The 21,564-nt window shown below is 66.4% G+C and overlaps 6 protein-coding genes and 1 long non-coding RNA gene across 7 annotated transcripts in view; 6 read left to right on the top strand and 1 right to left on the bottom strand.

The window, feature by feature from the left end:
* The first annotated feature begins 938 nt into the window (after positions 1 to 938).
* LOC127059111 (uncharacterized) lies at positions 939 to 2,035 on the top strand. The gene is made up of 3 exons (XR_007776581.1): positions 939 to 962; positions 1,386 to 1,463; positions 1,946 to 2,035. It is a non-coding gene; the product is annotated as an uncharacterized LOC127059111 (long non-coding RNA).
* A 22-nt stretch (positions 2,036 to 2,057) lies between these two features.
* On the top strand, positions 2,058 to 3,087 carry LOC127060797 (dromaiocalcin-1-like). Its single transcript, XM_050985194.1, has 4 exons — positions 2,058 to 2,063; positions 2,120 to 2,308; positions 2,556 to 2,661; positions 3,012 to 3,087. The coding sequence occupies exons 1-4, from the start codon at positions 2,058 to 2,060 to the stop codon at positions 3,077 to 3,079; spliced, it is 369 nt and encodes a 122-aa protein (XP_050841151.1). The 3' UTR covers positions 3,080 to 3,087.
* A 1,735-nt stretch (positions 3,088 to 4,822) lies between these two features.
* On the top strand, positions 4,823 to 6,387 carry ODF3B (outer dense fiber of sperm tails 3B). Its single transcript, XM_050985189.1, has 6 exons — positions 4,823 to 4,931; positions 5,010 to 5,213; positions 5,300 to 5,401; positions 5,737 to 5,825; positions 6,091 to 6,228; positions 6,313 to 6,387. Exons 1-6 carry the CDS (start codon positions 4,823 to 4,825, stop codon positions 6,385 to 6,387), a joined length of 717 nt encoding a protein of 238 aa, XP_050841146.1.
* A 761-nt stretch (positions 6,388 to 7,148) lies between these two features.
* TYMP (thymidine phosphorylase) lies at positions 7,149 to 11,966 on the top strand. The gene is given in 10 exon segments (XM_050985177.1): positions 7,149 to 7,278; positions 7,813 to 8,015; positions 8,091 to 8,189; positions 8,548 to 8,677; positions 8,758 to 8,876; positions 9,274 to 9,436; positions 9,930 to 10,160; positions 11,131 to 11,271; positions 11,706 to 11,848; positions 11,850 to 11,966. Coding segments are annotated over 10 exon segments (1,476 nt in total).
* Positions 11,967 to 12,145: 179 nt separating this feature from the next.
* LOC127059106 (protein SCO2 homolog, mitochondrial) lies at positions 12,146 to 13,450 on the top strand. The gene is made up of 2 exons (XM_050969866.1): positions 12,146 to 12,214; positions 12,671 to 13,450. Exon 2 carries the CDS (start codon positions 12,679 to 12,681, stop codon positions 13,432 to 13,434), a length of 756 nt encoding a protein of 251 aa, XP_050825823.1. The 5' UTR covers positions 12,146 to 12,214; positions 12,671 to 12,678; the 3' UTR covers positions 13,435 to 13,450.
* Positions 13,451 to 14,305: 855 nt separating this feature from the next.
* Positions 14,306 to 20,889, bottom strand: NCAPH2 (non-SMC condensin II complex subunit H2; the record flags this gene model as incomplete). The annotated part of the gene is made up of 19 exons (XM_050985165.1): positions 14,306 to 14,465; positions 14,540 to 14,689; positions 15,196 to 15,297; positions 15,412 to 15,455; positions 15,577 to 15,645; positions 15,777 to 15,843; positions 15,956 to 16,026; positions 16,302 to 16,355; positions 16,566 to 16,673; positions 17,213 to 17,279; positions 17,377 to 17,448; positions 17,637 to 17,734; positions 18,218 to 18,331; positions 18,419 to 18,513; positions 18,973 to 19,052; positions 19,475 to 19,546; positions 19,630 to 19,705; positions 20,109 to 20,164; positions 20,776 to 20,889. Coding segments are annotated over 19 exons (1,659 nt in total), but the record flags the coding sequence as incomplete, so codon positions are not given.
* Positions 20,890 to 21,089: 200 nt separating this feature from the next.
* The window catches only part of LMF2 (lipase maturation factor 2), a 13,899-nt gene continuing 13,424 nt past the window's right edge, over positions 21,090 to 21,564 (top strand). Inside the window, exon 1 of the mRNA XM_050985153.1 lies at positions 21,090 to 21,112. Coding sequence (XP_050841110.1) covers positions 21,090 to 21,112 — 23 coding nt within the window. The remainder of the gene's footprint in view (positions 21,113 to 21,564) is intronic.

The raw sequence follows: 21,564 nt of genomic DNA, 5'->3' as shown, positions 1-21,564 counted from the left end.
GTGTCCCGAGGTCCGTGTCCCTCAGTCTGTCCCTCGCTCCCTGTCTCTCGGTCCCTGTCCCCCAGTCTGTCTCTCGGTCCGTGTCCCTCAGTCTGTCTCTCGCTCTGTGTCTCTCGGTCCGTGTCCTTCAGTCTGTCCCTCTGTCTGTCCCTCACTCCGTGTCCCTCGGTCAGTGTCCCTCAGTCTGTCTCTTGGTCCGTGTCCCTCGGTCCGTGTTCCCTCAGTCTGTCTCTCGGTCCGTGTCCCTCGGTCCGTGTCCCTCAGTCTGTCCCTCTGTCTATGTCCCTTGGCCCGTGTCCCTCTGTCTGTCTCTTGGTCCGTGTCCCTCAGTCTGGCCCTCTGTCTGTGTCCCTTGGTCCGTGTCCGCCGCAGCCGCGTCCGCTCCCCCTCCCTAATCAGATCCCTTATCAAATCCCTTATCAGATCCCCTATCAGACCCCTCATGTGACCGCACCCCAGCCCGGCACCCCCCTGTCCCCACTCGGGGCGGGGGGCACCCCCGGGGATGGCCCCTGTCCCCTCCCGTGTCCCCTCCCAGCTCCGTGCCCGTCTGGGGGGCTCACACAGAGCTGTGCCCCCGGCCCAGCCGGAGCCCCCGCGCCCGTGGGTGACCCCCACTCCCCCGAGGGCTGCCCCCTGAGCCCGCCAGGGACCCCCGGCTGCTGTCACGGTGACCCCAGCGACACCAGCGCCCCCCCCCCGCGGTGCCCCCAGCGCAGCCCGCTGCCCCGGGGGTCCCCGGCGCCCCAAGAGCGGGGGCAGCACCCGGGGGGCTCGGGGGCCCGGGACGGGTGTGCGCGGCCCGGGGGGGTGCCAGCGTCACCCGTGCCTTTGATGTGGTGCCAGCGGCTCCACGAGTGGGTGCTCCCGGCCCGGCCCCCCGCACCCCACCCCCGCTCGGGCCTATAAAGGGCTCGGGGTGTCCCGGTCCCGCTCAGCCGGGGCCCTGCCGGAGCTGCGAGGTGCCGGAGGCTGCGGGGGTCCTGGGGGTCCTGGGGAGGGTCCTGGGGGGGCTTGGGGTGCTGCGGGGAGGTGCTGGGGAGGGGTCCTGGTGGTGCCAGGGGGCTGGGGGTGCTGAAAAGGGGTCCTGGGGGGGTTGGGGGGGTCCTGGGGGGAGGTGCTGGGGGCACCGCGGGGGTCCTGGGGTGAATGTGCTGGGGGCGCTGGGGGAGGTGGTGGGGTGGGTGCTGGGGCAGGGATGGGGGCTGGGGTAGGGGTGGGTGCTGCAGGGGTGGGGGTTGCAGGGGTGGGTGCTGCAGCAGTGGGTGCTGCAGGGGTGGGTGCTGCAGGGGCGGGGGCTGCAGCGGTGGGGGCTGCAGCGGTGGGTGCTGGGGCAGCAGTGGGTGCCTGGCCGCCCCCTGCCCCTGCAGCCCCCCCCATTGCAGGAAGGCTGAGGATGGGTCCCGCCGCCTTCCTGGGGCTCTGCCTGCTGGGGTGCCTGGTGCTGCCGCCCTCCCTGCCGGGTGAGACCCCCCAAACTGCACCCTGAGACCCCAAACTATGCCCTGAGACCCCAAACTGCACCCTGAGACCCCAAACTACACCCTGAGACCCCAACTGCGCCCTGAGACCCCAAACTGCGCCCTGAGACTCCAAACTGTGCCCTGAGACCCCAAACTGTGCCCTGAGACTCCCCCTGCACCGATTCCCCAAACTGCACCCCCAGACGCCCCCTGCATCTCGAGACCCTGCTGCCCCCACCCTGAGACACCCCCACTGCACCCTAATCCTTCAAACTTCACCCTGAGACCCCCAAATTTCACAGATCGCCTCCCCACAAACATTCTGAGACCCCCAAAGTGCCCCCTGCCCACCCTCTGCTTCCCACCCCCATCCCTTTCCCCCAACTTCAGCCCCCCAAACAGGGCCGGAGGTGCCCTGACCCCCCCAAAAGCCGCCCCAGCTGGGCAGGGGGGGTCACGGTGACACTCCTGTCCACCCCCAGGGGCTCAGGCCACCAGGTGTCCCCGGGGGTGGCTGTCCTTCGAGGGACACTGCTATGGCTACTTCGGGCAGCAGCTGAGCTGGAGGAGGGCTGAGGTGGGTGCTGGGGGGCAATGGGGGTTTTGGGGGGTCCCCCAAAGCCCCAGCACCCCCCTGCACGTGGCTCTGTCCCCAGGCGTGGTGCCAGGCCACCCGCGGGGGCCACCTGGCGTCGTTGCACAGCCCCGAGGAGCACCGGGCGCTCGCCGCCTTCCTCGCCCGGCGGCCGCGGCGGGGAGAGGACGACGAGGAGGGGGAGAAGGAGCGGGAGCGGGAGAGGGAGAGGGAGAAGGAGGAGAACGTCTGGATCGGGCTGCACCGGCGGGTGCGTGGCCCGAGTGAGCTGTGCCTGTCTGTACCTGCCTGCCACACCCGATGTCCCATCCCGCTGTCCCCTGCCTGACCCCTGCCTGCAGCGCTACCTGTGCTACCTGCGCCCCAACCTGCCCCGAGCCCGCCCTGCCACACCTTTATGTCCCATCCCGGTGTCCTGACCCCTCCCTGCAGCGCTACCTGTCTGTCACCTGTCCCCTGTGCCCCCTGTCTCACCTGTGTGTCCCGCCCCGTCACAGCGCCAGGGCTGGCTCTGGGCTGACGGGTCCCCGCGGCACTACTGGGCCTGGGAGGGGGACGATGGCCCCAAGGGACATCCCTGCATCGCCCTGGAGGACTCGGCAGGTGAGGGAGCACTGGCAGCCAGGGCTGGGGACAACGGGCTGCGGACAGCCCTGTGTCAGACTCAAGGGAGCAGCTGGGGAGGGGGCACCTGGGGGCCCGGGGGGAGCAGGAGGTCCCTGGGTCTGGCCAGGGGACAATGGCCCTGGGCACAGCCCTGTGCCACGCTGGAGCTCAGCTGGTGAGGGGACCCAAGGGTTGGGGGGCAGGGGGAGCAGGGAGGGTCAGAGGGGGTCAGGGAGGGACAGGGGGGTCAGGAGGTGTCAGGGAGGAACTGGGGTCTCCGGAGGGCTCCGGGGCTGTCAGAGTGTCCCGCGTGTCCCCTGTGCCAGCCCAGGCTCGTGTCCCTGCAGGGTTCATGGCCTGGGAGGGCGAGGCCTGTGGGGAGCGCAAGCCCTTCATCTGCAAATACCCGGCCTAGGGGGGGCCACGGGCCCGCGGCCCCCACCCCTGTGCAGCCCCTGGGGCCTGACCCCCACCCTACATCCTGCCCCCAAATCCCCATCCCAGACCCCAATCCCTGCTCCCAACCCCGCCCCTGCTGTGCTGCCCCCCAAATCCCACCCCCCAAATCCCACCCCCCAATTCCACCTCCCGTCCCCCAAACTCCCATCCCAGATCCCAAACCCTTCTCCCAGCCCTGCCCCCACTGCCTTGCTCCCCAAATCCCACCTCCTGCCCCCAACACCTCACACCCCTGCCCCACAGGACCTCTGTCCCCAACCCCACACCCTGCACCCACCCCAAACCCTGCCCCCAACCCCCTCCTGCCCCTTTAACCTCCCCCCCAAACCCAGGGTCCCAAACCCCTGTCCTGCACGCCAATTCCCACCCCCCCACCCCCACTGCACCCCCAACCCCCGGACCACCCCCACCCCACACACACAGCCCCCCTACATGGAGACCCCCCAATAAAGTGACCGAAGCACCGGGATGTCCCCGTGTCCCTTTGCTATGTCTGCGCCCCACGGGTGACACCAACAGGGGACGGAGACCCTCAGCCCCGCGTGGCCCCTGAGCTCCCCATGGGGGGTGGATGGGGGGCACGACCGGAGGTGTCCCCAGGACAGAGGGGTCCCCAAAGGAAGGGGTGTCCCCAAGGCAGCCCCTGGGGTCTCAGCCAGTTTCTGTGTTCCCATGTCCCCCCGCATTTTCGTGTCCCTCTGTCCTCCTGTGTCCCCCACATTCCCCTGTCCCCACATCCCCTATGTCCCCCCTGTCCCCACATCCCCCTGTCACCCTCTCCCCGTGCCCCCATGCTCTTCCCATGTCCCCCATATGTCTCCATGTCCCCCATGTGTCATTCATATCCAAGTCTCCATGTTCCCCTGTCCCCCACTGTCCCCATGTCCCCTTCCATGTCCCCTCTTGTCCCCCTATCCTTGCGTTCCTGTGTCTCCATGTCCCTCCTGTCCTCTCCACGGGGTCCGGGGGGGATCATATATGGGGTTCTGGGGGGGTCAGATATAGGGTCAGAGGGGTGCATCCGTGGGGTGCATCCATGGGGGTGTATTTTTGGGGTGCATTCGTGGGGTGTATTTTTGGGGTGCATCCTTGGGGTGCATCCGTGGGGTGCATCCATGGGGTGTATTTTTGGGGTGCATCCATGGGGTGCCAGGGGTGTACCATGGTATTTTTGGGTGTCTCCATGGGACGTACCCATGGGGTGTATTTTTGGGGTGCATCCATGGCATGTAACCATTGGGATGTATGCATGGGGATGCTGGGGCTTAATCCATGGGGTGTATTTTTGGGGTGTACCCATTGCGATGTATCCATGGGGTGTATTTTTGAGGTGCATTTTTGGGGTGTACCCATTGCGATGTATCCATGGGGATGCCGGGGTTCATCCCCGGAGCTCCCGGGGTTCCATCCCCGGCGCTGTCGCTGTTGTCACCCCGGGGTGCTGAGCGCGGAGGGGGACAAAGCGCTGGAACCCCGCGGCCTTTGTGACACCACGGCCGCCACGCCGCCGCTGCCGGCGCCCGCGGCCCCGCAGAGTCACTTGTCACCACGGCGCCGCTGCCACCAACACGGCCATCACCGCATGCCGGCGCCGGTGCGCTCGCCCCGGGCAGCCGCGCTGGGGGTACCCACTTCTCCCCCCGAGGCCACCGGCTGGGCGGCCGAGGCTGAGACGGGGGCGGCACCAGCAGAACCCCTCATGCCAGACGACGGCTGGGTGGGCCCCTGGAGACCCCACCGGCCCCGGGGTCCCACCTCGGCCGTGTACCGGAACCCCGGGCCCAAGTATGGGATCTCCGGCGGCATGGGTGAGTGCGGGGCCGCGGGGCCCGCGGGGGACGGGAGCCGGGGGCGCCGAGTCCCACCGAGCCCCTGCCCGCCCCCAGGCCAAGACCAGCGCGACCCCTCCGGCCGCCGCGCCCCCGCCTACACCTTCGGGATGAGGCTGGAGGGCCCCGAGGAGCCGCGCTCCCCCGGCCCCCAGTACCTGGTGCCCGCCGACTGCACCGCCCGGGGCCGGGAGCGCGGCCCCGCCTTTACCATGAGCGGCCGTCCCCGCGAGCAGCGGGCCAGCGACACCCCCGGGCCAGGTGAGTAAGGGGCCGCAGCCCCGGCGGCGGGAGCCCCCCGCAACGCCCGCAGCTCACGGCGGCTGACCCCCGCTCGCCCCCTGCAGCGTACTATTCCCCGGAGCAGGCAACCAGGGTGACCCTGCCCTCGGCCCCCGCCTGCTCCGTGAGGTCCCGGATCCGCCCGGACAAACCCCAGCAGACGCCAGGTGAGAGAGAGGGGGGGGCGTGAGGGGACCCCCGCGTCCCCCGGGGCTGGGACCCCGTCATCTCCCTGGGGCTGGGCTGGGATCACCAACATCCCACATGGGCTGGGATCCCCATCATTCTCCCTGTGCTGGACTGGGCCGGGACCCCCCAATCTTCTCTGGGCTGGGACCCCCATCTCCTCCTCAGGCAGGGATCCCCCACCCCCCTGGGCCAGACTGGGCTCCCCGACATCTACCGGTTGGTCTGACCCGCCCAGCGCCCCGGGGCTGAGCCTTCCCTCCCAACCCGCGGGAGGGTGAAGCCCCGCGTCCCCCTGAGCCGTGTCCTCCCCCAGGCCCTGCCACCTACCAGCTGCCACCCGTGGTAGGCCCCCAATACACCATGACAGGGCGAGGCCGCAGCATCTTCGACGACAATAAAAAGGTGGGGGCTGGGAGGGCCAGGAGACTGGGGGATCAGATGCAAAGGGACTGGGGTGCCGGGGGCTGGGATCTGGGGTATCAGGGTCCCGGGGGGCTGGGGTACCAGGAGTGTGGGGTGCCAGGGGTCCGTGGGGTTGGGGTACCAAGGAGTATGGAGTGCCACGACTCCGGGAGGCTGGGGTTCCAAGCGTGTGGGGTGCAGGGGCTCCGGGTACCGAGGATGTGGGGTGGCCAAGGGGTGATGTCACCCGTCCCTCTCCCCGCAGACCCCAGGACCCAACAAGTACGGCGCCGTGGACACCAACTTGTACATGGCGCGGGCCCCCCGCTGCACCATAGTGGGGCGGACCCACTCCCGCCCGACCTCCAACACGCCCAGCCCCAGCGACTACTACCCCAAGCCGGTGAGCGGGGACGGGGACAAGGACAGGGCTGGGGGACAGGGACCCACAGCCCCTCACCTTCACATCGCCTCTGTCCTCCCGCAGGACCGGAAACAAGGACAGACCTTCGGTGTGCGCCACTCGGAATCTGTGGTCCCCGTGATGGACATGCAACTGTAGGAGAACGGGGACGCGGGTGACACTGGTAGCCTGTGACAAACACGAACTACAGCAGCACTCGCTCTCCCTCTGTCCCGCTGCGTCGCACGGGGGCCGGGGGCTCCCCTAAAGCCACAATTTGCCCTGGCAAGACCACGGAGAGGGACGCCATGGTGGGGTGGGACGTGCTAGGGGTGCGGGATGTGCTACCAACCCCCTCCCTGCTCCAGTTCCATCCCGTCCCACCCAGGACTTCGGGGTTTGGGGGGCTCTGGAGACACCGAACAGGGAGGGACGGGCATCAACGCAGCGCCTTGAGGACTCCCCCCACTCTGTGGGATGTGTGGGATGGGAGGGATCCCTGGCAGGGCATCATCTGCGGGTGCCCAGGGCGAATGAGGGACCAGGGGGCCACCCCTCGTGTCACCCTCCGTGCCACCCCCGTGTCACCCCCTGCCGCGGCCTCTCCCGTGCCCCGCTCGTTGCCCCGGGCTCAGAGTCCACGGCCGGAGCTGCCTCGCCGCCCGCGGGCAGCGGGCACCGGGCACGGGGCCAGGCCGGCACGGGGCCAGGCCGGGCAGCGGGCAGGTCCCGGCAGCGAAGGGGCAGGTGCGGCCCTGCGGGCTCGGGGTGGCGGCTCTGAGCAACCGGGGCGCGGCCCTGCGGGCTCAGGTGCCATCGGTGCCACTTCGGGGTGTGACCGCTGCCACACCGCGGTGCCGGCCGGCCCAGATCGCGGTGCCAGCTGTCCCAAACCGGGGTGCCAGCTGTCCGGGGCAGGGATGGACGCCCCGACCACCCCTCTCCCGACCCTGATCCGCAAGAAGCGGGACGGGGAGCGCCTGGAGGACGCCGAGATCCGGAGCTTCGTGCGCGGCGTCACCGAGGGCACCGCGCAGCAGGGACAGATCGGTGCGGGCGGGAGGGGCGCGGGGACACCCCGGGGGCGGGAGGGCAGCGGAGGGAGCGTGAGGGGGGACATGGCCGGGGATGCGCCAATGGGACGGGGACGCGGTGGGGAGCGCGGGCAGAGCCGGGGGGACATGGCCAGGGGAGTGACACGGCCACAGGGGACACCGGGGCAGGGGGCGGTCCCAGCAGTGGGAGGGACAGCAAGGGAAACCCCGGGATGTGCCGGGTGGTCCTGGGCAGGGGACATGGCTGGGGCACCACCCTGGGAGGACAAGAGAGGGACTGCAGGACAAGGCAGGGGGCCATGAACAGGGGACATAGCTGGAGGACGCCATGGGGAGGAGAGAGGGGGACCCCAGGACGCGGCGGAGGGCCACGGCCAGGGGATGGGTGAGGGTCCTGGGGAGGGCACTGAGGTGGCCCCGCGTATCCCCGGGTGCCATGCAGATGGCATCTGGCTGCAGGGCACGGGTCAGGTTGGGGACAGGGGAGGGGACCGGGGAGGTGACATGTGGCCGGCCGCTGTCACCCCAGGCGCCATGCTGATGGCCATCCGGCTGCGGGGCATGGACGCGAGTGAGACACTGGCCCTGACCCAGGCCATGGCCACCTCTGGCCGGACGCTGGCCTGGCCGCCTGCCTGGCACGGGCTGGTGGTGGACAAGCACTCGACCGGTGGCGTTGGGGACAAGGTCAGCCTGGCCCTGGCCCCTGCGCTGGCCGCCTGCGGCTGCAAGGTGAGAGGGATCCGGGGATGGGGCGGGGACGGGGGGAGGCCCCGAGCCCCTGTGCCCATCTGTGCCCCTCCCCAGGTGCCCATGATCAGCGGGCGCGGGCTGGGCCACACCGGGGGCACTCTGGACAAGCTGGAGGCCATTCCCGGATTCCGCGTCTCCCAGAGCCCCGAGGAGGTGACGGACGGGGGGTGACGGGTGAGGGACGGGGACACCACGGGCACCCTCACACCCTGTAGGAACCGCACTCGGGTGCACCGGGGCTCCAGAGGAGTGGGGGGTGACAGTGGGGCGATGAGGGGGTCCCGCTGGGGCACCCATGGGGTGTGGGGTGACAGTGGGGTGCCCAAAGGGTCCGAGGAGGGGGTGGATGCCACGGGGTGCTGATGGGGGTACAGGTGCCAATGGGTTGTGAGTTCTTACGGGGTCCCAAAAGGGTGCAGGAGATGGGGAGTGCCCTTGGGGTGCCCGTGGGTTGTGTGGGTGTCCATGGGCTGTCGACGGGGTGTCAGTGGGGTGCCACCGGTGCCCGCAGATGCAGCACATCCTGGCGCGGGTGGGCTGCTGCATCGTGGGGCAGAGCGCGGAGCTGGTGCCCGCGGACCGGGTGCTCTATGGGCTGCGCGACGTCACGGCCACCGTGGACAGCCTGCCCCTCATCACCGGTACGGGCACGCGGGACTCGGGGACACGCGGGGCGCGGGGAGGGGCGCAGGCGGTGACCCCCCCACCCCGCCGGGTCCAGCCTCCATCCTCAGCAAGAAGGCGGCGGAGCGGCTCTCGGCGCTGGTGCTCGATGTGAAGTTCGGGGGGGCAGCTCTGTACCCCACCCAGGAGAGCGCGCGGGAGCTGGCGCAGAGCCTGGTGAGACCTCGGGGACCCCCGGGACCCCTGCCCGGCTGCCCTGCCCGCTGTCCCCTCCAACTGTCCCTGTCCTCTCTGCCTGCCTGCTGTCCCGGGCCATTCCCGCTGTCCCTGCTCCTGTCCCTGTCTGCTGTTCCCGTCCTTGCTCCTGTTCCTGACCCTGCCCGCTGCCCCTGTCGCTGACCCTAGCTGTCCGTGTCCCCACGTCTCCCGTCCCCGCCCACACTCCCTGCCTGCTGTCCCTGTCCCTGTCTGTTCTCCTTCCCACTGCCCCTGCCTGCCCCTGTCCCTGTCCCCACGTGTCCCGGTCCCTGTCCATCCCAATCCCTGCCCGCTGTCCCTGTCCTTGTCCGCTCTCCCGGCCCGCTGTCCCCACCACCCCCGTGTCCCCGCGCAGGTGGAGGTGGGCGCCCACTTGGGCATCCGCACCGCGGCCCTGCTGACCCGCATGGAGCAGCCGCTGGGCCGCGCCGTGGGCAACGCGCTGGAGGTGCTGGAGGCGCTGGAGTGCCTGGAGGGGGGCGGCCCCCCCGACCTGCGACACCTGGTCACCGCCCTGGGTCCGTGGGGTGACACGGGGGGACAAGGGAGGGGGGCGGCCGCCCGACCTGCGACACCTGGTCACCGCCCTGGGTCCGTGGGGTGACACGGGGGGACACGGGGGGCCAGAGTCCGCGTGTCCCCACCTGGCCAGGGTCCCAGACACGGGTTCTGTGTCCAGTCCTAGCCCCCCAGTCCCAGGGTCCCCTCCTAAGCCCCCCATGGGGTCCCTGTCCCTCCCCCCTTGCCCTTGCCCTTCCTCCCTGTCCCGCAGGGCTGAGCAGGGGTGGGGGTGCAGAGGGGCAGTGGGGCAGCGTTGGGGGCTCCCCAGGAGGGAGGGTCCCTGTGGGGGTCCCAGCCCGTGTCCCCTTTGGGGTGCAGGCAGGGGGGGCTGTGGGGCCCTGTTTGGGGTGAGGGGTCCCAGCCCGTGTCCCCTTTGGGGTGCAGGCAGGGGGGGCTGTGGGGCCCTGTTTGGGGTGAGGGGTCCCAGCCCGTGTCCCCTTTGGGGTGCAGGCGGGGTGCTGCTGTGGCAGTGCGGGATGGCCGCGGGTGCGGAGCAGGGCCGTGAGCGCCTGGCCCAGGCTCTGGACGATGGCTCCGCCCTGGGCACCTTCGAGGCCATGCTGGGGGCTCAGGGGGTGCCCCCCGACACCGCCCGGTGCCTCTGTGCCGGGACCCCCGCCCAGCGCCGCCAGCTCCTGGGTGAGGCCAAGGTCCGCGAGGAGCTGCCCGCGCTGCAGGAAGGTCAGAGGGGACCCCACCCCAAATCCTGCACCCCAAACCCCCCACCCTCCCCTCACCCCGTGCCTCTCCGGGGGGGCGAGGATCCCCCCATTCCCACTGTCCCCATCCACATCCCCTCCTACCCTTCCCACCCCTTGCTCCTCCCTGGGATGCTCAAGACTACCCTGGATTATTCCCCCCTCCCTGAGAGTCCTCATCTGCACCCCCTGCCCCCCATCCTCTGTGCTTGGGGGTCCCCAAACGCCCATGCCCCACACCCTGCCCCTTGAGGCTCCCTGCTTCCCCATCCCGTGTTCTGGGGCTGTGACCTGTGCCCCCCGTCCCACATCCGCCCCTGGGAGATGCCATTATCATGGATGGGGTCCCCCTGTCATATCCATGCCACTCCCACTCCCCTCCCAGGCTGGGGGCTCTCCCCCGTGTCTCCCATGTCCCTGACACCCCCATATTGGGGATCCCCACAATGTCCCTGCTCTGCCAAGGCTGGGGGCTCCCCCCTCCCTGTCCCTGATCCCCCTGCCCCTCCCGACCTCCCTGTGTCCCCTTGCTCCTCCTGTGACTCCCAGGCTGGGGTTTACCCCCCGTGGCCCTGTCCCCCCTCCATGACCCTGTCCCCCGCCATGTCCTTGTCCCCCTCCATGACCCTGTCCCCCGCCATGTCCTTGTCCCCCCCATGTCCCTGTCCCCATGTCCCTGTCCCCGCATGTCCCTGTCCCCCCAGTCCTGTCCATGTCTCGTCCCCATGTCCCTGTCCCCCATGTCTCTGTCCCCCCCACATCCTGTCCCCATTCTCTGTCCCCCCCACGTCCCTGTCCCCGCCACGTCCCTGTCCCCTACCCATGTCCCTGCCCCCCTATGTTCCTGACCCCCCATGTCCCTGCCCCCTCCATGTCCCTGTCCCCGCTACGTCCCTGTCCCCATGTCTCTGCCCCCCCCCATGTCCCTGAACCCCCGACCCCCTTTCCCCCAGGCTGGGTACAGCAGGTGCGGGCACTGCCCCTGGCGCGGGTCCTGCACCGCCTGGGCGCGGGCCGGTCGCGGGCCGGGGACCCCGTGAACCCCCGCGTGGGCGCCGAGCTGCTGGTGGGCACCGGGCAGCACCTGCGGGCAGGTGAGGGGGACTCCCCAAAACCCCCATCACCCCCGTGTGCCCCACGGACATCCCCGCGTCCCCCTCCCTCAGACGACCCCGGCTGCGGGTGCACCCCACTTGGGGGGGATATCTGGGGGGATCAGAGCCCCCGGTGACCCCACCCTGTCCCCCTCCCTCAGGCGAGCCCGGCTGCGGGTGCACCCCACTTGGGGGGGATATCTGGGGTCTGGGGGGGATCAGAGCCCCCGGTGACCCCTCCGTGTCCCCCTCCCTCAGACGACCCCGGCTGCGGGTGCACCCCAGTTGGGGGGATATGGGGGGGATCAGAGCCCCCGGTGACCCCTCCGTGTCCCCCTCCCTCAGGGGAGTCCCGGGGTGCACCCCAGTTGGGGGGGATATCTGGGGGGGATCAGAGCCCCCCCCGGTGACCCCTCCGTGTCCCCCTCCCTCAGGCGAGCCCTGGCTGCGGGTGCACCATGAGGGGACCCTCTGCGCGGAGGGCCGGCGCGAGCTGCAGGACGCGCTGTGCCTCGGCCCGGAGCCCCCCCGGGACCCACCGCCGCTGGTGGCCGAGACCATCGTGCCCTCGGGAGCCCTCCCCGAGCCGTGCCGGGACTCACAATAAACCGCGACGATCGCGATGTCGGGGCCATGTCGCGATTCACCCCCTCACGATTCTGAGGGCTGCGGCGCGGGGCGGTGGCGCCCCCTAGTGGTGGAAAGGGGAGAGTGCACGAGGGCCTGGTCACGCCCTCACACTGGCCACGCCCCTCCCGTTTAACAACCTCCCGCCCACATTGTGCGCGCTCTCTATAGACCACGCCCCCTCCTGCCGTGGCCATGCCCCTTTTTGCTGTGGCCCCGCCCCCTCTCGGTATTTCCGGTTCCGGCGGCAGCGGCGCCGGTGCTCCGGGCGGGAGCGGCGGCGGACGGGGCGCGGGGGGACCGGGCAGAGCCAAAGGTCAGCGGGGACTGCACGCCGCGGGTGGAGGGCAGGGGGGAATGAGAGGTCAGGGGGCGTTTGAGGGGCAGAGCGCGGGTCCAGGAGTAGCAGGGTCAGGGATGAGGTGCCGAGGGCCGCAGGGTCAGCGGCGTTTGGGCTGGAGGGCGGCGGGTCCGAGGGCACGGCGGGGGCAAGGGGTATTTGGGGGTCACGGTTGGGGTCCAAGGGGGTCAGGCGTGGTGGAATGAGGGGTCAGAGAGCATTTGGGCTGGAGGGCGGGGGAGAAAGAGCAGCAGGGCAGGGGGTATTTGGGGGTAGGGGGAGTGACAGGGGTTGGGGTCCAAGGGCATCAGGAGGGGTGAAATGAGGGGTCAGAGAGCATTTGGGGCACAGGACTGAAATCAAAACCCACCCCGGGGAGGGGACACCGGGGCAGCTCCCGCCCCCTGACCCTCCTCTCGCCGCTCCCCGCAGCCCCAGCGATGCTGCGGTCCCTGCGCCCCATCCCGCAGCTGTACCACTCGCGGCTGTGCCCAGCCCCGTGCCACCCCCGGCGCCGCCTGGCCGTGCCCCCCGCCGCCCCGCGGCTCCCGCTGCGGCGGCGCCTGGCGGTGGTGGGCGCGGTGGCGGGCGCGGCGGCCGCGGGCTGGCTGTACCTGCGGCACCAGAAGGAGCGGCAGCAGCGCTCCCGCCGCCTCCAGCACCTCCGCCAGCTGGCGCTGGGCCAGGGCGACTTCCAGCTGCAGGACACGTCGGGGGCGGCGCGGAGCAAGGCGGATTTCCTGGGCCGCTGGGTGCTGCTGTACTTCGGCTTCACGCACTGCCCGGACGTGTGTCCCGAGGAGCTGGAGAAGCTGAGCCGCGCCGTGGAGCTGCTGGAGCGCGACCCGGCGCTGCCGCCGCTGCAGCCGCTCTTCGTCACCGTGGACCCCGAGCGCGACGACGCGGCGGCGCTGGCGCGGTACCTGCGGGACTTCCACCCGCGCCTGCTGGGGCTCACCGGCACCCCCGAGCAGGTGCGGGCCGCCGCCGCCGCCTTCCGCGTCTATGTCAGCGCCGGGCCCCGCGACGCCGACGGGGATTACGTGGTGGATCACTCGGTGCTCACGTTCCTCGTGGATCCCGACGGCATCTTCCGGGACTGCTACAGCCGCTCCCGCACGGCCGAGGAGGTGGCGCGGAGCGTCAGGGGACACATGGACGCCTACGAGCCGCTGCCCCCCGGGGGAGGGCAATAAACGGCCGTGAACCCCCCCCGAGTGGGGTCTGTCGTGATTTGGGGTGTGGGGGTGGCACATGGCGGGGGAGGGACAGCTGACAGCCTCCAGTGTCCCCCAGGTGTGTTCCATGGCGGGGACAGAGCCCTGACAGCCTGCAGGGGTGTCACATGGAGGACAGCGGACAGCCCTCAGTGTCCTGTGGGAGGGACAGCCCCGACAGAGCCCACACCCTGCAGGGGTGTCACATAGAGAGGGACATCTGACACCTCTAGTGTCCCCCGGGTGTGTTCTGTGGGAGAGAGAGCCCAGACCTTCTGAGGGCTGTCCCATGGCAGAGGTGGGACAGCAGACAGCCCCCAGGTGTGTCCTGTAGGAGGGACAAAGCCCATGCCCTGCAGGAGTGGCACATGGCAGGGAGGGGACAGCTGACAGCCCCCAGCGTGCCCAGGGATGTGGGATGAGGAAGGTTTTGAGTGGGCAGGTGGAGCGACCCCCAGGTGCATCCTGTGAAGGGGAGAATGTGGGTGGAGGGATCCCCACCAGGCCCCACTGCCCCCCAGCAGTGTCACATGGCAGGGAGGGACCCCTGCAGCCCCCCCAGCAGTGTCACATGGCAGGGAGGGACCCCTGCAGCCCCCCCCGTGTCCCGTGGGGCAGGGGGCTCTGCATAGGTGAGTGGAATGACCCCTTCCCAAAGGGAGACAAAAGCTGGGTGGGCAGAGGGACCTGCCAGCCCCTCCCACCCCCTGTAGCCCCCCAGGCCCCTCCCTATGGCTGAGGGTCCCTGTGCAAGTGACTGGAGGGACCCAGTCACCCCCAAGCCCCTCCCCACAATCGCTGTGCAGCTGAATCCTGTGACCCACCCAAGGGAAGAGGCCTCTCCTTAGCAAAGGAGGGGTTTATTGTGGGCCGGGGTCCCTCTGGGAGGGCAGCTGGAAGTGCTGGAACCTCTCGTGCGCCGGGCGGGTCGAGAGCAGCCGCAGCCGCGCCGTGTCCAGCGCCGCCTCCAGCCCCGGCTCCTGCGCCAGCTCCACCTCCCCGTCGTTGGCCTGGAGGGGGGACAAGGGTTGGCCGGGGGTCCTGGCACACCCAGCGACCCCCCAGGGAGCCCTCAAAGCCTTACCAGCTGCAGCGAGGCCAGCAGGTAGCGGCACACCTCGAACGGGGGCTGCCCGGCCACCAGGCTGGCCAGCGAGTGCCACTGGCCCACCTGCGCACAGCGCTCGGTCAGTGCCAGCCCGTAGGTTCGGACATTGAACAGGACACGGCTCTCCTGGGGGACAGCGAGGGGACAGTGAGGGTCAGGGAGTGCCACCAGTCAGTGCCAGCCCTTACCCACAGACATGGAATAGGACATGGGTCTTCTGGGGGACAGCGAGGGGACAGGGAATGTCACTGGTCAGTGCCAGCCCATAGGCTTGGACATTGAACAGATATGGGTCTCCTGGGGGACAGTGAGGGAGTGAGGGGACAAGGAGTAGTGCCACCTGTCAGTGCCAGCCCCTACCCACGGACATGGAAGGGGGCACAGGACTCCTGCAGGTATGAGGGGTCAGGGGTGGGCAGGGGGCTCAGGGGTAGAGAGAGAGGGGCAGGGGGTGCTCAGATGTGGGCAGGGGGCTCTGGGGTGGGTACAGGATGCTCAGGGATAGGCAAGGAAGGGCGGAGGGCTCAGAGTGGGTGGGTACTGAGTGTTCAGGTGTGAGCAGAGGGGCAGTGCCAGCCCCCTGCCCAGCCCAGGCAGTGCCCCCCAGGTCCCAGCCCAGCCCCGGTCCGTGCCTGCTCCTGCAGCAGCGGCTCCACGAGCTCCTCCCACTGCCGGATGCGCTGCGACAGCTCCGTCTCCTGCGCGAACTTCTGGGAGCTGGCCATGAACAGCTCCTGGGGACAGGGACAGCAATGGGGACACCCCCACACTCCTGGGGACACCCCCAAACCTCCTGGGGACACCTTGGCCATCTGGAGTCACCCCCAGGTCCCCACACCGGCACCTACCACGTTCCTGCGCACCAGCTCCTCATAGGCAGGTTCAGGGGGGTCTGTGGGAAAAGGGGTCACCAGAGTGGGGGGAACAGCACCCTGCCACTCCATGGGAGGGACAGGGGACAGAGTGGGGACAGACGGGACAGGGAATTGGGGACGGAAGGGTCAGCAGCTCACCCAGGTTTCCTTCCTCCAGCTCCTCCAGTGCCTCGGGCTCCATGTCCTCGTGCTCCACAAAATCATTGTCTGCCAGGATGGGAACACCCCTCAGTGTCCCCTGAGACCTCCTCAGTGTCCCTTGAGACCCCCCCCAGACCCCCAGGAGGGAAAGAAAGGCTCCCCAGGCTGGGGGGATTTGGGACTTTGGGTTCCAGCACCTGCCCCTTCATCGCTGTCAGCGCCGCGCTCCTGCTCCAGCTCTGGCTCCGGCTCCCTCAGCAGCTCCTGGGGGGAGGAACAGCCCTGAAGCCCTGAGCACCCCCAGAGCACCTCCAGAGCATGGCAAGGGAGTGCTGGAGGCCCCCCAACCTCCCAGTTTAGCCCACACCCCACTCACCCTCCGGCTCTGGAGCTTCCTGTGCGCAGCCAGCCGCTCCTTGAACTGCCGCCAGTACAGCACCTCCAGGTCTGCAGGGGTTGGGGACAGGGATTTGGGATGGCCCCTCTGCGCCCCCCCAAAGCAGAACCCCCCCCAGGCATCCCAGGCCCTTCTCCTCTGCAGGAGCTGGTGTCCATTCCCCCGGTTTTGGGGTGTCCTTCCCTCCCCACTGCAGGATCCAGTCCCTGGTGTCCATTCCCCCAGTTTGGGGGTGTCCTTCCCCTCCATGCCCTTCCCACTGCAGGATCCAGTCCCTGGTGTCCCCCAGGACAGGGAATGTGTCCCGTGTCCTGTGTCCCCTCACCTGCGAAGGTGGGGCCCTTCCTCCTGGTTTTCTGGCCCTCTGTGACGCGGTTGTCTGGGGGGAGCAGATCAGGAATAATCATTGAATGGAAATTCCATGGATTTTATCAAAGTTTGAAAAGCCCTCTGAGCCCATCAAGTCCCCCCCAGCACTGCCAAGGCCACCCCTGCCGTGTCCCCAAGTGCCACATGCACAGGGCTGTTAAATTCTTCTGTTAAAGATTTTTAAATCCTTTTGGATCCCAACCCCACAGGAATCACTCACAGGCTACAGAGAACCATCTTGTGAAATCCTGGAGCTTCCTCGGGCCCCTCCTCTTCCTCTTGCCTCCAACCACATCATCCAGGCCGTGTGGCACCAGGAAGGGCCTCCCTGCAGGTGACAATGGTGACACCGGGTGTGCGGCCACCACCAGGGGCTGGGAAGGGGAAGGGGCCCCTCTGGATGTCATGGGGCTGGAATGACCCAGCGTGGGGACAGGGACACTTGAGGATGTCCAGTGTGGCTGGGAGTGATCCGTTGTGGGGCTGGGAAGGACCTGCCATGGGGATGGGGACGTGGGGCTGGGAATGACCCTCCATGAGCTGGGAATGACCTGCCATGGGGATGGGGATGTGGGGCTGGGAAGGACCTTCCATGAGCTGGGAATGTCCCCCTGTGGGAGCAGGAATACCCCACTGTGGCACTGGGGACATTGAGGGACACATAGAAATGGCCCTCTGTGGGGCCAGGAATGACCCTCCCATGGGATTGGGAAGGACCCACCATGGAGCTGGGGATACTGAGGGATATGGGGCTGGGAATGACCTGCTGTGGGGCTGGGGACACTGAGGGACACGTGGCCAGGGATGCCCCACCTTAGGCCACGCTGTCCCTGCTCCCCTGGAGCTGCCCAGTTCCCCCAAAAATACCTTTCCTGAAGGGCTTCTCCTCAGAGTCTCCGAAGGGGTCGAGGCTCTGCCATGGATTGGGCTCCTCCTGGCACAGGGGTGAGGATGGGCAGGGGCTCTGGGGCACTCCAGGGGTCCCATCCTGCCCGGATTTGGGATCTCCCTGGCTCCAGGCCCCCCCTTACCTTGCTGAGGGCTTTGGGGTCCGGGCTGGGAGGTCTCTCCCGCAGCATGTACCCCCGGGGCCGGGGCGTGCTCTGGGGGACACGGAGAGGGAGAATGAGGGACAGGGGGGCAGGGAAGGGCTGGGATGGGGATCCAGGGGCTTGGGGAAGGAACAAGGGGCTCCAGGGATCCAGGGAAGGAACACAGGGCTCTGGGGAAGGAGTGAGGGGATCCAGGGAAGGAGCACAGGGAGCCCCCCAAGCCCCTGCCCCACACAGACCCTCTGAGCCACGATGTGTTCGTTAGGGACTGGGGTCACTTCCATGTCATCCCCCAGGGGGGCCTCAGGAACGTCATCATCGTCAGGTCCTGCAGCATCTGGAAGGGTTGGAATGGGCAGAGGCTGGAGAAGCTTCCGGGACCCCCCATTCCCACCCTGTCTGCCAAGGAATCTCCCCAGGAGTTTCTCCTGCCAGGGCCAACGGGCAGCAGAGTGCAGGAGCAGGGAACGCTGCAGTTGGTAGGGTTGGAAAATCCCTAAGAGCCCAAATCCAAGCGCTCCCAGCACTGCCAAGGCCACCACTGCCCATGTCCCCAAGTGCCACATCCACAGGGATGTTAAACCTCTCCAGGGACGGGGACCCCACCCCTGTGCCAGGGCTGCACAGCCCTTTCCAGGAGGAAATTCCCCAAAATCCCCCCTGAGGCTGTTCCCTCTCCTCCTGTCCCTGTTCCCTGGGAGCAGAGCCCAGTCCTGACTGTCCCCTCCTGTACGGGATGAATTCACCCCTCACCCTCCTCTCCAGCCTCCTGGACGGACAGAGGGACCCTGGGAGAGCCCTGGCAGGTGCCACCCCTCACCTGCCTCCTCGCAGAAGCTCAGTGCCCGCACCAGGGCCGTGCCAGCGCTCGGACGCTCCACGGGGCTGGATCCCGGAGCTGCTGCGGGGGCAGTGACAGGTGAGTCCGGGCAGTGACAGTGACAGTGGCACAGCCACCCCAGAGCCCCCAGTACCTGTGGCTGTGCCCAGGCGCTGCTCCTGCAGCGGGTGGGTGGGGGAGAGCCGGCCAGCTCCAGCAGGAAGGCACCGGAGGCGTGGGGGGTGGAGGTGTTCATGCGGAAATCCTTGCGGCTGGCCAGCACCTCGCCACGCCGGCTGCGGGGACACCGCCACGGCACTGTCCCCAGTGTCCCCTGGGCCGGCCCCTGGGCCAGCCCAGAGCACCCCGGCCCTCCCAGCAGCACCGGACTGGCTGGATGGCCCCCACATCCCGGGATCTTCCTGCTCCTTCACAGATCCCAGCAGGAATTGTGCGGGTGCTGAGGGACCCCGGCTGGAGCAGGGGAGGGGACACAGGGACAATCCCACCCAGGGACTGGAGCAGGGGAGGGGACACAGGACAATCCCACCCAGGGACTGGAGCAGGGGAGGGGACACAGGACAATCCCACCCAGGAGAGGGGACACGGAACAATCCTATCCAGGGACTGGAGCAGGGAACAATCCCACCAAGGAAGGGGACACGGGACAGTCCCACCAGGCACAGGAGCAGGGGAGGGGACACAGGACAATCCCATCCAGGAGAGGGGACATGGGACAATCCCGGGAGTGGCACCTCAGGAGGGGGTTTTCCTTCTTCTCCCCCTCTTCTGGGGGAACCAGGGACATCGGGGTCAGGGGAATGATGTTCACGGCCTGGGAAAAGATGGGGAGGTGGCAGAGAGCCTGAGAAAGGTGTCATTGTCCCCAAGGCCACCACCCTGGGTGGATGGCCCTGGGATTTAGTCAGGAAAATGGTGCCAAAGAAAGGAGGGAGAAAGGGAAGGATAAAAGGAGGAAAAGAAGGAAAAAGGAGAGAGAAAAGGAGGGATAAAGGAAGGGAAATAAGGAGGGGGAAGAGAAGGATAAAAGGAAGAAAAAGAGGAAAAAGGATAGAGGAAAGGGAGAGAGAAAAACAGGGAGAAAAAGTGGGAGAAAAGGAGGGGGAAAGGGAAGGATAAAAAGAGGGAATATAGGAAAAAAGAAAGGAGAAAAGGAGGAAAGAGGGATAAACAGAGGAGTAAAAGGAGGGAAAGGAGAAATAAAAGGAGGCGTAAAATGCAACTGGTTTCTCTTACGGCAGGCTGCTGATCCCTCCTCAGGTCCACGCTGGCCTGGCTGGTTTCTGGGATGTCATCCAGGGACAGGAACTGTAGGAAAGCCCCCCCAAGTGTCACCCCAGCTGGCAGAGGGACCCTCTGGAGCAGGACAGGGAGCACAGGGCCCACCTCACCTCCTCCTCCTTGTCCGTGAAGGTGGCGTCGGCATCGCGGCCGTTGGGGTCCAGGGAAGTGGGGAGCTTCTCCCTCCTAGGGAAAAACGGGCTCAGGATCCATGGAATGGTGGCAGAGGGTCCCTCCAGCCCTGCTGTTGCCCCTCCAGGTGGGAAAATCCCAAAAAAACCCACTGGGGTTTTCCCTCTTGTTCGTGTCAGTGTGAAAGTCCAAAGGAGCTGGCAGCACATTCCGAAGGGATTTTCCTTTTGGAAAAGGCTCCCTCAGGTTCCTTTGGACTCCTGAATCCCCATGAACCAGAAGGAAAACCATCCCTGGTTGTGTGTGTTATCCCCGTGATAGCATTCCCAAGCCTGGGATGCACCTCCCAGGGCAGGGATGGGAGTGGGGATGGCCCAGGATCAGGGCAGCACCAGGACAGACACAGGGCGGGGATTCTGCAGGACAATTCCCACTGGGAAGGGAAAATCCCACTCACTTTTTATTGGAGATGTAGTCCAGGGTCTGGCAGACCAGCATGTACAGGTATTCCACCTGGAAAACAGCACCTGGGGCTGGGAAGGGGGGAGCAGCTCCTGGGAAGGCCCCTCCATCCGAGGGACTCGCCCCAGGTCAGTTCCATGGGGTTTGGTGCTCTTTTCCCGTTTTTTCAGCCATTCCAGGGCCAGACTGGGGGAAATCCCTGGAATCTGGAGCAGCCTGGGACAGTGGAAGGTGTCCCTGCCCATGGTGGCACTGGATGGGCTTTGAGGTCCCCTGGTTTCCAGGGGGAAATCCCTGGAATCTGGAGCAGCCTGGGACAGTGGAGGGTGCACCGCCGCCTAGGTGGAAGGCAGGCAACTGGGAGTGTGCGTTGAGGTCCCTCCCACCCAACCCATGCCAGTGCTTTTGTGTCAAAAATCCTCCAATCCCACCAATTTTGTGACGAAATAGGATTTTACATCCCACCCTGGAGAACAGCAAGATTCCTGCTGTTCCCCGGGGCTGCCAACACCTCCAAAGGGATCAGATTCTGGAAGGACGAGCTGAAATTAACGATCAGCCAGGTGAAGCCCAGGGGAGTTGCGGGGTGACCCCAGGGACTGAGGTGGCTCAGGGGTCACAGAAGGGGCTGGGGCTGGGGCAGGGGGCAGCCCTGGGCTCACCTTCCTGCTGTAGATGCAGGCAGAGCCCTGGATCAGCAGCGCTGCCTCCATGAAGTTCATGGTGGTTCTGCCGTTGTCGAAGGAAACGCAGATCTGGTCCAGCTGCGAGGGGCAGGGTTGGGTTTGGGTTCAGCTCTTACAGCCCTGGGGCAACTGAGAGGGGCTTGGAAAGGTTTGATTCTGTTCTCAGTCTCAGTCAAGGGTGAGACATCAGGGATGTAAGACTCAACACTCTTCTACTAAAAGCTAGCTTATTTTCTTATAAATATTTTAAATATTTATATTAACACTATATTTATATTATGCTTATATCTATGTTATATCCATGTAAGTATTTGTAATTATATTATATTTATATAAGTATTTATATCCATATAAACTACTTGTAATTATATTTAGTAATTATATATAATTATAATTATATTATAATAACTATAATATAATTATAGATATTTCTATAAGTATTTATACTTATATTTATATAAGTATTTTCTTATAAATATACCTTACAAATATTTCTTTCACCCAATTAGCTTCTGCCCACACAATATTGCAGTTAACTCTAACACTAACCACTTATAATTCATCCTGTTAATCCTAATATTGCTGTTAACTCTAACACTACCCACTTATAATTCATCATGTTATTCCTAATACTGCTGTTAACTCTAACACTAACCACTTATAATTCATCCTGTTAACCCTAATACTGCTGTTAACTCTAACACTAACCACTTATAATTCATCATGTTAATCCTAATATTTGTTAACTCTAACACTAACCACTTA

Source organism: Serinus canaria, chromosome 1A, assembly GCF_022539315.1.
Source record: "Serinus canaria isolate serCan28SL12 chromosome 1A, serCan2020, whole genome shotgun sequence".
Taxonomy (NCBI): domain Eukaryota; kingdom Metazoa; phylum Chordata; class Aves; order Passeriformes; family Fringillidae; genus Serinus; species Serinus canaria.
This window is presented reverse-complemented; position numbering and strand designations above follow the sequence as displayed.